The sequence below is a fragment of the Neomonachus schauinslandi genome, chromosome 3 (assembly GCF_002201575.2).
Source record: "Neomonachus schauinslandi chromosome 3, ASM220157v2, whole genome shotgun sequence".
Classification (NCBI taxonomy): domain Eukaryota; kingdom Metazoa; phylum Chordata; class Mammalia; order Carnivora; family Phocidae; genus Neomonachus; species Neomonachus schauinslandi.
In genome coordinates, this window is record NC_058405.1 from 78648406 (window position 1) to 78662744 (window position 14339).

The 14339-nt window shown below is 42.7% G+C and overlaps 1 protein-coding gene across 1 annotated transcript; it reads right to left on the minus strand.

Moving 5' to 3' along the window:
- Positions 1-5251: 5251 nt before the first annotated feature.
- On the minus strand, positions 5252-12966 carry SAP18 (Sin3A associated protein 18). Its single transcript, XM_021678224.2, has 4 exons — positions 12652-12966; positions 12354-12463; positions 5740-5862; positions 5252-5477 (listed from the first exon to the last, which is right to left on the minus strand). The coding sequence occupies exons 1-4, from the start codon at positions 12778-12780 to the stop codon at positions 5321-5323; spliced, it is 519 nt and encodes a 172-aa protein (XP_021533899.1). The 5' UTR covers positions 12781-12966; the 3' UTR covers positions 5252-5320.
- Positions 12967-14339: the final 1373 nt, after the last annotated feature.

A 14339-nucleotide genomic window follows, 5' to 3' on the forward strand; every position in this document is an offset into this window, starting at 1 on the left:
AACATCCTATGTAATGACCTTTAGGTTACTTCTCCCTGTTCTCTTGCAACTTGTGCTCAACCACACAGGCCAACTTTCCTTTCCTTTCCTTCTTTCCTGCCGCGGGGCTTCACACACACTACTTTATCCTACCCACTCTGCTTAGCTAACACCCTCGCCTCCATCTGCCCTCGATGCCTGGTTTGTCTGCCCACCCTACTGGCCCTTTAAAGGAAAGCAATATTCTGATTTCCTGGAAGAACTGACAGCCCAGCTCCAGACTCAACCAAGCAGTGTCACAATCCCCGACCTGTGTAGTCAGTGATGGGCGTATGACCCGTCAAGTCAGCGAGAGCCCATTCTAGGACTCTGGGAACTGCTGGGAAACACTTTTCTGGGTGTGCAGAGATGCACACCTGGAGCTCCTGGCCACCTTCTCCATGTGACAGGAACAGAGCCAAGCAGGAGAGTAAGAGGGAGCTGAGGTCTGACAACTTGGGAGCCGCATCAGCCAGCTGGGCCCGCAGCCAGCCTGTTCTAGCCCGGGATTCTTTAACATTAAACGCTTCATAAACTTCGGTGCTATGCTAGCGGAGTTTCCTTGTTTTTTTTTTTTTTTTAAGATTTTTATTTATTTATTTGACAAAGAAAGACACAGTGAAAGAGGGAACACAAGCAGGGGGAGAGGGAGAGGGAGAAGCAGACGCCCCGCTGTGCAGGGAGCCCGATGCGGGGCTCGATCCCAGGGCGCTGGGATCATGACCGGAGTCGAAGGCAGACGCTCAACGACTGAGCCACCTAGGCGCCCCTCCTTGTTTTTTGAAAGGAGCTTCGGGTCTCAGGTGAAATGTCATTTTGTTATTTTCCCAAAGGTCCTCCTGCTTAGTTCTGAGCACCCCGTTGTCATCCTTCGCAGTGCCTGGTAGAATCTGTAAGAAAATACTCCAGTGTAGATTTAATTTTTGTCTCTACTATTGGACCATAAACTCAGTAAGGGCAAGAATCTTGTTTGCTTTTGTTCATTACGCAGATACTTAGCAACTTAAGTTCCTGAATGAATTCGCACTAACATCAAACATGAGAGCTCACTGTGCTAGGCACAGTTCTAAATACATTTCCTGAATTTCCTAAATACAATAACCAATTCTTAGATCAACTCTTATGAAGTAGGTACTATGGTCCCGACTTTTCGGATGAGTGCATTGTGGCTTTAATGACTTTCGGGGCGCCTGGGTGGCTCAGTCATAAGCGTCTGCCTTCAGCTCAGGTCATGGTCCCAGGGTCCTGGGATCAAGCCCCGCATCAGGCTCCCTGCTCTGCGGGAAGCCTGCTTCTCCCTCTCCCACTCCCCCTGCTTGTGTTCCCTCTCTCGCTGTCTCTGTCAAATAAATAAAATCTTTAAAAAAAAAAAAAAAGACTTTCCTTTTCCCTGCCCCATTTCCCACCCCAGATCTGCTTGGCGGCCTAAGATCTCTGGGACTTGGTCCCTCACCCGTCCCCTCTGCCACTATGCCAATTCTCACCCAGATAACTGTGGTGGCATCAGACATTCCTTTTTACCTGATCTCCAGTCAAAACAGTTCTTCAGGGCTCCATTGACTGTTCTTCCTTTTTCACGTTCCTGCCTTAGTTCATGCTAGAGCCTGTATCCGGAGTACAAATCCAACCCAACCTCTTTGAGGAGTTGGACAAGCTCAAATGCCATCATCAGTAGCAACTGTCTTTGTCATGACACTTTCCCCGCCACCTTTCATCACATTTGCACTTCCATGACTAGACTGAGGTTTCCCAAAGAGGATCCGTATCTGGGTCAGATTTCTCTGCGTACCGCCGGGCAGGCCCTAGTAGCTGCTACCGGATAGGCACTTTTCAAATACATTTTACCCCCTGGCATAGTACTGGAAAGCGAGAGGAGTTAAAGTCATCAGGAATACTACAAATTCTGACAGTTCCCAATAGTCACTCTACAGATTTTGAAAATGCCTCAGGAGGTTCACCTCATTCACAACAGAAACTGCTGTAATCTCAACTCCTATCTTAAGTTTTCTTAGGAGCTGCTAGTCTGGACAGGAAATTCTGACAGCCGAAGGCACAAAGCAAGGGGGCACCAAATGCCTTTTATCTCCTTTGTAAATAGCTCTTCACTGAATATTCACCATCAGGCACACTCAACACCATTTCACTGGCTCCTCCCAACAAGCTTTCGGGGCTGGTAGTAACGAGCACACCTTTCTACAATAAATTCTGCATAACATTCTCAGGTTAATGATTTTTGCTTAGTAAAATTATTTTCCAGTATTTAGTATTAAAATTGCTTTTTAGACTTGCTATAGGGGCAAGAAAATCCATGAATAAATATATTTCCTTCAGGCTTGTTCCACAGCAGACTCCCAAGAAATTACAGCTGTTGGCAAAACCACCTATATCCAAGCAATAGAACACAACTTGGAACACACAGACCTTGTTCGGCTGCTCTGACCCTCCAACCGGAAGCCAGGATCTTCTCATTTAAGACAGGCGTTCTGGTTTGTATAAAAACTGAAACCGGTCCATACTCAAGACGATGCACCTTGGTAGAGATCAATTGCGGAGGATTAACTTCCCTAAACGAACAGTAACCTGTGGTGTGGGTGGAAGCCAGGGTGCAGAGTTGAGGATAAAGTAAACCATGAAAGAACACTACTTTTGGAAATGCGTATTTCAACATCTGTTCCTAGGTTCATGTGACCCACTTGTGACGTGCTAGTTAAAGCGGGCTTCAATCTCATCTCTAAATGGGAACTAGTCTCTGCAGCTTGGTTGGGAAGGTTCAGTGAGGAGACACAGTCAAGTTCCTCAGGCCCAGCACAGCCCAGCACTATTTCTGATGAGCTGTTTCAGGGTGTGGCCTTCTCAAAGTCTGAGGTCTCAAGTCTGGAATTTGAATAGCAAGAGGCAGGCTGAGTCCAGCTCTTTACTGAAGAGTAACAGTTTAAGTTTCAGAATTGTAAACCTAAGCTAACAGTGTAATAGCGCTCTCCCCCTCACATGCGTGCGCTCGCACACACGTACACACACCGCCACTGTCTCAAACACCACCCGAGCAAGTGATTACTGTGGATGTAACATTTCGTAAAATCTAAATACGAATGTAACAGTGAGACTCCCTATTAAAAAATAACCTAAAATACCAAGTTCACGTACACGTACTGTGAGGAAACTCAAAAGATAGGCAAATTATAGGCAACACGTGAGCTAGAACACATACTCCAAGGGGAAAATTTCAACTCCAGAAAATACCTTACGAGCAAGAGAGGCTGTCAGGATACTAAGCACTGAGCACGGTGCTGTCATGGTGACCATTTATTTCTATTTTATATTTGAGGAAACCACTCAGTTACTTACCCATAAGCCATACTTACCAAAGCCAGAGGTAAATAAGGACTAAGTACAAGCTGTCTGATTCTTATTAGCATTATAGTCAATAATAAATCCATCAGGTAGTCTTTAACTTACTTTTGGTAGAAGACTGAAATCTTTAAAGTAAAAATTCCATGTCGGAACCAAGTAAATAAACTGCTTTAAAACTACTGGGAGAGGCGCCTGGGGGGGCTCAAGTCGTTAAGCGTCTGCCTTCGGCTCAGGTCATGATCCCAGGGTCCTGGAATCGAGCCCCGCATCAGGCTCCCTGCTTGGCGGGAAGCCTGCTTCTCCCTCTCCCACTCTCCCTGCTTGTGTTCCCTCTCTGGCTGTGTCTGTCAAATAAATAAATAAAATCTTTAAAAAACAAAAACTACTGGGAGAATAACCTGGAATTAACAAGAGATCCCTCATTGTAGTTCACACCATATCAAAAAGTGGCTTACGAAGGTCCTGTATTTAGTTCCTGCCTTCTTCCTCTGCATAGTAAATCGGTTTCTTCCCCAAAATAGGAAGGTAACCATGGCTCTTCTCAAAAATCAAATCAAAATCAGTTTAAATTACTTTATGACTGACAGAACTCAAGTCTATCTAGTCTGAATGAATAAAAAAAATGTAAGGGTTTGGGGTAAACTTCAGAGGAGAAGAGGCACCAGATCTGGGTTCTGGGCTGGTCTCTGTGCCTGGTGATGGGCTTTGCAACAGACCAATTCCACGGAACCATTACATTTAAAAGGCTGCTTCTGTGTACACAAGATAAAATGCCCGCAATCTGACTGAAATCACTGCTAGCACCTATTTTTTCATTTTGGAATATACGTTTTCCAATTCCTACTGTAACAGACTATGGTAATTTAGACTCACTACACACTGGCCACACTCTAGAAACTTCAAGATGGGAACATAAGGGGGCCACAGAAGATATGGCTTTAGCTCTGACTACTTTATAGCTAATAGCTAGTATTTACTGTTTCTTACAGGTCAGGCCTCTGGAAATACTTAATCGCCACAATCCCATGGGCTGTCCTCGCCATTTTACAAACAAAAACAAACAGATTCAAGTAACTTGTCCAAGGCTGCAGAGCTCCTGGTGCAAAAATGTTTAGGCCAGCTGGTCTCAACCACGATGCATATGGACTCTCCAGATATTCAGATACAAGCCAGTCCCTGGCACTGGTAACACCACGTATCAATAGCCTCTATTTACTCAACTTCACCATATCCCTGGCTCTGCTCCTGGATCCTAAGATTCCTCTTTCATCCATTTTTAGACCTTCAAGGTAAACCTTTCCACCTTTACCCTAAGTGCTAACCCTTGTTTCCTCTATACTGGTTCCTATCTTCAAAATGCGCTATTCTCCCCATTTTTCAAACATAAAAAGCTCTCACCGTGGCACCCATTCTCCTCTTTTTATGTCGCTGTACCTTGCTTTAGGCAGGCCTGTCTCTTCGAGCACACATGGCTTTTTCAACTTGCCTCAGCTCATGTTATTCCAAAATGCCACCTCGTCCTTGTTCTAACTGCAGGCAACAGTCCAGGCCACAAACTTGCCCTCTACTTAATCCCAGGGCTTTCTCACTCTGCCCCATTTGGGCTTTAACATACCATCCTCCACTACTCAGCATAAACCCCAAATACTACATTAAACCCTGTTCCCATGCCATCATGAACTTTCACACTCCAGTTGATTGCACACATGTATTTAACAATACAATTTTACAAAGGATGCTAAGAGCACTTTTCTTCATATTTTACAGAAGGACTAAAAACATATGGACTTTCTATTAATATCCATACCATAACACAGCCAAATCTAATTCCTAGATAGACGCATTACAATTTGTTTAGACTTTGAAGGCTTAATGGCAATGATGAGGGGAAGAAAAAGAATTTATTTTACATAACTGAATGAAAAATAATTCAAGAAATAGTAAATAAAATTTAATATGGTCTCATGCGCCCTGAAGGAGGTGGTGCCCGATTTGGAGGTGTGATTGCTATGTCCAGATAGTCTCCTATTTGGAACTTCTGCGACTGCAGGGTCATGGAGTCATCAGTCCCCTTCCTCCCAGACATGGTGCTGCCAATCTCCTTTACTCTGCAGAAAAGGAGACCCAACTGTTAATGGATCACAAGTCAATGAAACTAAATATGCATTGCAAAGTAAACACGGGACTGGATTTGCTCCATTATGTTATGGCATGGTTAAAAATTAATTACTACATTAAGCTACATCAGATATTAATAAAATTTACATTCCCCCCACCAAAGAGATTCATTAAAAGGGGAGGGGTTATTCCTATCAATTAAAACATAAAAACCAAAGAGATTATAGGAATTAAAAATTAAAAGTTACCTACCGATAGCCAGGCCTTTTAGGATCTGTAAAAACAATAGCAAAATTGAAGTGTGTGCCCTTCTTTCTAGCTTCTGGGTAGACTTCTTTTACTAAACTAGTCAACTCTTTCAAAGTTGCATCCATCCTGAATTTTTTAAAAAGAAAACATTACATCTGATTAATCAACAATATAACAATAATATAACAAAAATATTGACATATAATGAGTTAATTATGTGTGTCTGAACTGTAACCTGTTAGAATTGTGGCTGTCAAGGTCTTATACTTGAGTTAATTTTATTTTTTATTTTTTTAAGAGTTTATTTTTAAGTAATCCGACACACAACATGGGACTCATACTCACAACACTGAGGTCGAGTCGTATGCTCTACCTGAGCCAGCCAGGCGCCCCTATACTTGATTTTAAAGGAGCTAATAATCCTATCTGCCCCTATAAACTCCTCTTACCAGCCTCAATGATTGAAATGATGATGAATTATAAAGTCAGACTATTAGTGCTAAAAGGGACATCAGGGATCGGAACGCAAGTGGATGCAGCCACTCTGGAAAACAGTATGGAGGTTCCTCAAAAAGTTGAAAATAGAGCTACCCTACGACCCAGCAAGTGCACTACTGGGTATTTACCCCAAAGATACAAATGTAGTGATCCGAAGGGGCACATGCACCCCAATGTTACTGTAGCAATGTCCACAAGAGCCGAACTATGGAAAGAGCCCAGATGTCCATCAACAGATGAATGGATAAAGATGTAGTATATATACACAATGGAATATTACACAGCCCTCAAAAAGGGAAATCTTGCCATTTGCAACAACATGGATGGAACTAGAGGGTATTATGCTAAGCAAAGTAATTAGAGAAAGACAATTATCATATGATCTCACGGATATGTGGAATTTAAGAAACAAGGCAGAGGATCATAGGGGAAAAGAGGAAAAAATGAAACAAGATGAAACCAGAGAGGAAGGGAGACAAACCATAAGAGACTCTTAATCTCAGGAAACAAACTGAGGGTTGCTGGAGGGAAGGGGGGTTGGGGGATGGGGTGGCTGGGTGATGGACATTGGGGAGAGTATGGGTTGTGGGGACTGCTGTGTGTTGTGTAAGAATGATGAATCACAGAACTGTACCCCCGAAACAAATAATACATTATATGTCAATAATAAAAAAAGAGAAATAAATAAATACACCAATCCAAAAAAAAAAAAAAAAAAGACTTCAGGGATTACATCTGCTATCTTTTGTTGCTATGTAACATCTTATTGGCCTAGTGACTTACTTCTTAAGAGTAATTAGTCCAAATTAATCCAAACTATTAAAATAATTTTATTTCCTTATTTCTAAAGCATGTACTTTTCCACATTTCACCATGTCTAAAGTTGGAATGCATCTTAGAATCAGTGACAGGAAAACATTTTCATAAAGATGTATTTTTTCTAAAGATGGCATTTTTTTTTTTTTTTTAAAGATTTTATTTATTTGACAGAGAGAGACACAGCGAGAGAGGGAACACAAGCAGGGGGAGTGGGAGAGGGAGAAGCAGGCTTCCCGCTGAGCAGGGAGCCCGATGTGGGGCTTGATCCCAGGACCCCGGGACCATGACCTGAGCCGAAGGCAGACGCTCAACGACTGAGCCACCCAGGTGCCCCCTAAAGATGGAATCTTAAGAGTTTTACAGCAGATAGAGCCGTAAAGACCAATGAAACATGAAATTTTCTTTAGGACTAAGCATAGGTTCCTTTCACAATACATATTCTTGTCCTGCAAATATTTATTTGAACTCAGAACTTAAAACAGACTTTTGAGCTAATATGGCACAACCTAGAAAAATCTTTCAAAATATGAGCATCTTGGAAATCGTTAGCAAACTGTAACAGTGTAAATTTTTATAGTTTTCTTTCACGACAACTGGAAGAATGAAATGGATGATGTGGAACTGAAACAACTTTGCCTATAGGGGGCTATAAAATGAAAACAAAGGACACCAGATAGTCCTTGAAGAGCCTTCCCCCCCAAAACATGCCCTGGCTCTCTCCTAGTACCATCAGAACTAACATCACTGGGGCATCTAGGTGGCTCAGTGAGTTGAGCATCTGACTTGATCTCAGCTTGGGTCTTGAGTTCAAGCCCTGCACTGGGCTCCACACTGGGTGGGAGCCTACTTAAAGTAACAAAAAAAACCCCTCCCATCACCCACTTCATTGCTCAGGCCATAAACCCGTAAGCACTGTTAAGTTCTTCCCATCTCTATCCTGTTGTTTCTACCTCCTAAATACAGATCATATCGTCTTCTCCATTCCCCACCATCACTGATTTCTACCTCATTATTTAACTGCCTTTGACTCATCTCCATCTCAGTTTTTAAAAGTTTCTGTATAAAACTTATGTCACACAAGTGACACCTGTTCCCACCACCAGGGGAGGAGACCAACCACCTGAAGCAGCAATCCCAGGATATCAACCTACTGCATTAGTTTGCAGGTGCTGGGGTTGCCAAGACAGACACAACTCACAGAGACAACAGAGGGAACGATGCTTTACTTGCAATGAGAAAAGACAGCACAAGATCTGCTTCATGAAGAGTGCAGGTCTTACCCTGTAGCTGATGCCCAGATAGTCTGCATGCACCCTTTTTGTGCTGCAGGTAAAAGACCTCTGAGAACAGACACTGCAGGTCAGGTGCCATACAATGGCACACAGGCAGAACAAAGAACACATCTAACCCAGAACAGGGAAAGATACTCCCAAAGACATCTGCCCAGCATAGGATTTGAGGGCTCTTTATCTCTTTGCAAAAAACAAAACAAGGGTGCCTGGGTGGCTCAGTCGTTAAGCGTCTGCCTTCGGCTCAGGTCATGATCCCAGGATCCTGGGATCGAGTCCCACATCGGGCTCCCTGCTCGGCAGGAAGCCTGCTTCTCCCTCTCCCACTCCCCCTGCTTGTGTTCCTGCTCTCGCTATCTCTCTCTCTGTCAAATAAATAAATAAAAATCTTTTTAAAAAAACAAAAAACAAAACAAAACAAAACAACAAAACAAAACAAAACACCTTTCCAGGCCCCAGGTCACTCTTATGTGGCCATGCAAGGAAGAGGTGAGAAGCTGTGCATGACTGCCTTTCTCCACTTGACACATGCCCATGTTATTTAAAGAGAGGGGAAAGCCATATGCAAAAATGTAACAAATTATATCCCAAATCTCACCAACCAGAAATAACCAATGATGTTAACATCACTGTAGGTATCTTTTTTTACGTATACACAATGCTACAGAAAAAAAAATCTTAAGATTATCAAGCATATTATACATACTGAGTTATAATACAAAACTATAATTTGTTTCAAATATTATACATATTTTTAATAAAATTTGCATAACAGAAGAAAAAAGTAAAATTGAAGGAATTATAAAATTTCAAATAAAGATTCAGTTACCCCTATCACCTCCTAATTCTGTAACTTTTTATTTACTCTGTCAGAGTTCTATTCTGCAATAATTCCCCAGGCTTTTTTTTTTTTTTTTAATTTTATTTATTTGACAGGGAGAGAGACAGCGAGAGAGGGAACACAAGCAGGGGGAGTGGGAGAGGGAGAAGCAGGCTTCCCACGGAGCAGAGAGCCCAATGCGGGGCTCGATCCCAGGACCCCGGGATCATGACCTGAGCCGAAGGCAGGCGCTTAACAGCTGAGCCACCCAGGCGCCCCTCCCCGGGCTATTTTAACTTTGTCCTGATGAAGTCTGAGGCAAGACTGATTTTGTTGTTATTTAACCTGATCTTCTGATATTAATTATTCCACATCAGTTATTCCCTGGTACACCTACATACTTATGATGTATACCAGAAAGCGTTCTTTCTTCCTTTCTAAAAATACTTTCCATATTGTCATCTTGTTCCTAACAAACTTGGGGAATTTTGTTTACATCTGTTATCAGTTCTGACTGTGAAATCTCCTACAAGCTTCCAACCTGAGGTCCGTCTCCCTAGACCAACGGCTGGGAGTGCCAGGGCTGCTTTTTGACCACTAGTCCAAAGCTAGAGTACATGGATGAGGAACGCAAGCGCTCTCTTGGGACTGAAGTCTTTGCTGTGTGACTGTGAGGCTTAGTTTTGTGGGTCAGTTTGACAAAGGCTACAACCTGTTATTCAATCACACTAACAACGGTGTTACTAGAAGGTATTTTGTGTATGTGGTCCAAGTCTATAACCAGTTGGCTTTAAATATAAGTTATTCCAGATAATCTGAGTCAGCCTCATTCAATCAATCTGAGTTAGCCTGATTCAATTAGTTGAAAAGGCCTTACGAGCAGAGCGGAGGTTTCCCTGAAGAAGAAATTCAGGCTGCTGTGGGCAGTTTTAGCTCTTGCTTAAGAGTTCCAGCCTGGCCCTTCCTTAGAGCTCGCCCCATAGATTGGGGACTTAGAGGTGTCTAGACAGCCCTCAGAATTATGTAAGCCAATTCTCTGTAATAAATCTCTTCATACAGATCTCCTACTGGTTCCATTTTTCTAGCTGAACCCTGATACAGCTACCTAGGTAATTCTCTTTCAATAACCTGTTCAATGACCCCCACCCAAGCACAGGAGACTGACCACTAATGTGGTGTCTGGCTTGTTCCCTCAACTCCATACAGTGCCTTAAACTTTGGCAAACTCAACTCACTTCTGCTAGGCTCCTCCGGACTCCATTCCTTTTTCTCTGACTTATTTCCTGCCTACTTAGTCCCTCAATCTACTTCTACAAATGGAGAATTCCCAAGATTTATTGACTAATCTTCCTTCAGTACTGCTTCTGGAAAAGGGGGCAGGGCTCTGTGCTGTCACACCAACCACTCAGTCTTTTAGAATATTTGTCTTTTGCCATCAATTTGAGGTATAACATAAGGTTGTCTTTCCTTATTTGGTTGCAGTTCAGGGACAGGACAATTTAGGGCAGAATTTTTCTGCAATTTTTTTCTGGATTAGGAGTAGAGGATCTCTGGAACAATCTCACTCTGCCATCTTCACCCGAAAGTCTTACCTAATTAGTATTTATTCATCTGCTTTCTCCATTAGACTGAGCTTACTGCAGGGAGGGGCAGTACCTTCTTTACGTCATACCCTCAGAATCTAAGCACAGCACCTGGCAAATAGGAACTCTTACTGCTGGAAGAAGTATATACTTTAATCTCTGAACAGAGGTTTTCATCAATACATTAGTAACAGTTCTTCCTCGTAAGTTACATCAAACTTCCTGGAACTTTATCCTGGAATGATGCTGAACTAAAATCATACTACATAAATTTAACAAGTACCTACAAAAGACAAATAAGGTCCCAATCTTTAAAGAATCGAGTTCTACTATGCTGGACTCGCAGTTTGAAATTACACACCCTTCTGGGACTGTAAGATGGTGCAGCTGTTGTGAAAACCAGTTTGGCGGTTCCTCAAAAAGTTAAACATATAATAACGATATGATCCAGCAATCCCATTTTTAGGTATATACCCAAAAGAACTGAAATCAAGGACTCAAAACAGATACTTGTATACCCAGGTTCATAGCAGCGTCACAAAGCCAAAAAATGGAAACTCAAGTACCTATCAACACAAAAGTGGATAGACAAAATGTGGTATATTGATACACTGAATATTCAGCCATAAAAAAGAATGAAGTTGTGTTACATGCAACAAGATGGATGAACCTTGTAAATATTATACTAAGTGAAATAAGCCAGACACAACAAATATTGTATGAGTCCACTACACAAGCAGACACAAGTATCTAGAATAGGCAAATTCATATAGATATAAACTATATTAGAGTCTATCAGGAATGGGGAGTTATTGCTTACTGAGTACAGAACTTCTGCGGCGGGGAGAAAAAGTTTTGGTAATAGGTAATGGTTGCACAATGTGAATATAATTGATGCAACTGATTCACAGACTTAAGAAATCACAATGGCAAATGTAATGTTATATATATCTTTACCACAAGACTTATTTTTAAAACTTATTAACCTTTCACTGCTACTAAACAGTCATTATGATGTCAAACTAAAGAAATATATGCAGCTCTAAAGATAAGCTTGCAATATGTAATGGCCCTAGACAGACTTGGGGGTATAGAGGGTACACCTAAGAGATAAACATTCAGGGGCAAGTCTTCAGGAACACACATCAAAAGCTTTCCCATTAAGCACCAGATCAGAAATCAATTGGTTTTTGATTTTTTAATGTTTAGCACCCAAGGCTTAATATTACACAGAAATGCTCCTGAGGATAAATATCCCATGATTTCCATTTATTTGACTATGAGCCCCTTAACGGCAGCTACTGCATTTTATTTATCTGCATATTATATTTGTACCAAGCAGCCACAACAGTGATAGCAATCTTGCGTGCGTCAATTCTTCACCACCCAAAACTCTGAACATTAAACGTAACAGTATTACAAGATGGGCGAATCCCCTTTTACCTAACAGCTAAAACCTATAACTTTCTGAGAGCTGGGCCCAAAGACCCCGAGTAAGAGAAAGCAAAACCAAGGAGGATATTTCTTCACTGGCATAGGACATTACTTAATGTTAATGCCTGACCCCCCCACCCCCCGCCACGACCCCGCGACCCCCCTTGCTCTCACCAAGTGTAGATCTGTAGCTCGCTGGACGGTACGTTTCCGCGGGAAAACTCGTCCATTCGGTGGTGGCGGCCGTTATTGGTGGTGAAAACACGCAGCAACAGCGGGCACGTCTAGGAGCGAGAAGAGGAAAAGAAAGGGCAGAAGTTAAAGAAAGCGGCTGCGAGTCCGGAGCTCCTTTCCCCTCTGGAGACGCCGCGGCCTCCGAATCGCCCGGGGAGCAAAACACCGCCGACTTCCTCACACAGGCCGCGCTCTCCGCCCCGCCGGGCCCACCTCCACCTCTTTTCGGACCCCATACTTTCTCCCGATCGATCGGTTTCTCCGGCTCCTTCTTAATTTCCTCCTGGGTAACGCGCGACTCCACCGCCATCTTCCTCCTACCGCCCGCGAGACGCTCGCTCTGACCTCCGACCCCTGCAGCGAGCATGAGAACGAATTCTCTCGCGAGGAGAAGCTCGAGGCTTTATAGAAGACCGGGGAGGAGGGGCGGGGCGTTTGCTGGCGCAGGCGCAGTTCATTGTGCGACGCGTGTGCCCGGGCCCGGCAGCGCGGCGGGTTGCGTCCTCAGAAAAAGGCGGGCCTTGGCGTCCGCGGGGCGGAGTTTTTGAGGGATGCTCCCCTTGGTGGGTCCTTGGTGGCCTAGGAAATGACCTTCTGCAGTGTTCACAGGCCAAACGAGCTTGCGGTGGCATTTTTTCCCCACGTAATGGATAAGTTAGGCATTCTTAAGAGTCGTACAGGAGGTGAGTAAGCAAAAACATGACTTTATTAGCAAAGTATCAAACTCTTTAATAAAGGAATAACAAGTTGTGAAATGGACCCTTGTATGTGGACCCCTGAGTGAAAACAGAAGAGGCTCTGCAAAGCTGAGGGGAAGACAGAATGCCTTGTAGTAAGTGCTCACGAAATAATTAGTGATCTGTACTGGGGAAAAGTGAATTGGATTCTTCGCACACCACAGTGGAGCAAAGACCGAAATGTGAACAACAAAACTAGAACTTTGTGAATATAACATCATAAACTATCTTCATGATCAATGGATTGGAGCACCAAGAAAAAAAAATTAATAAATAAAAAGCAAATCCCAGGATTAAAAAAAAGGAATACATGATATAAAAAGCACTAACCAGGAATATGTAACATAAAAAGCACTACTTTATACAGTAGAACAGAGATGGAGAGCACTGGGGATGATGAGCAGATATTAAGAGGAGTCCAGAGTTCTCCAGGTGATGGGGAGCCATTTAAGTTATTAAGTTTTTTATCTTGTTTCTCAGCAGGAAAATGACATGAGAAGAGTTATCCTTCAGGGAAACATTAGATATCTTTGGCATTGTGTGTGAAAGACTCAGGATGTAGGCTCTTAGTCTCAATTCTAACATTAGCCACCCATATGACAGTAAAAGGCACTTATGTTCTCTTTGGATTATTGTCATTTATAATTGTTTATTAAAGCTTCCCAAGTACCAGCAACCAGAAACATGAGCCAGGAACTGTGAAAACTGAGACAGATAAGACACTTTTGCAAGTGGAGGAGCCTGCCCAGTACCTGGAGTCCTAGCAAGAGGACATCTAATTCTAATAACTGAGTTTTAATTTTCACAGTGTGTTTCTGGTAAGAGACCAAAGTGCTATGGGAGTTCCAAAACTGGGATGGTTATGTCTGCCTGGGTGAAGGCAGTGGGCTGGGGAAGTTGTTTGGTGAAGTTCTTAGGCTTTAAGGGATTGATAGGAAAAGAGGTATTTGATCACTGTTACAAAGTCACCCCAAAGTCCCTCTGCATGCTAATTAGATGTGGTCTGTATGTGCCCCACCATTTCTGCATACATTTTATATTTTCCCCATCTTCTTTTTCACAGTGACTGCTAGCTTTTTGATTGTTTGGGGTATTTTGTTTGTTTTGTTTTGTTGGATCTTCAACTATTATTAAGGGGAAATATTGTTAAGCAATAATCAACAGATGATACACTCTCATGTTGAGCCAC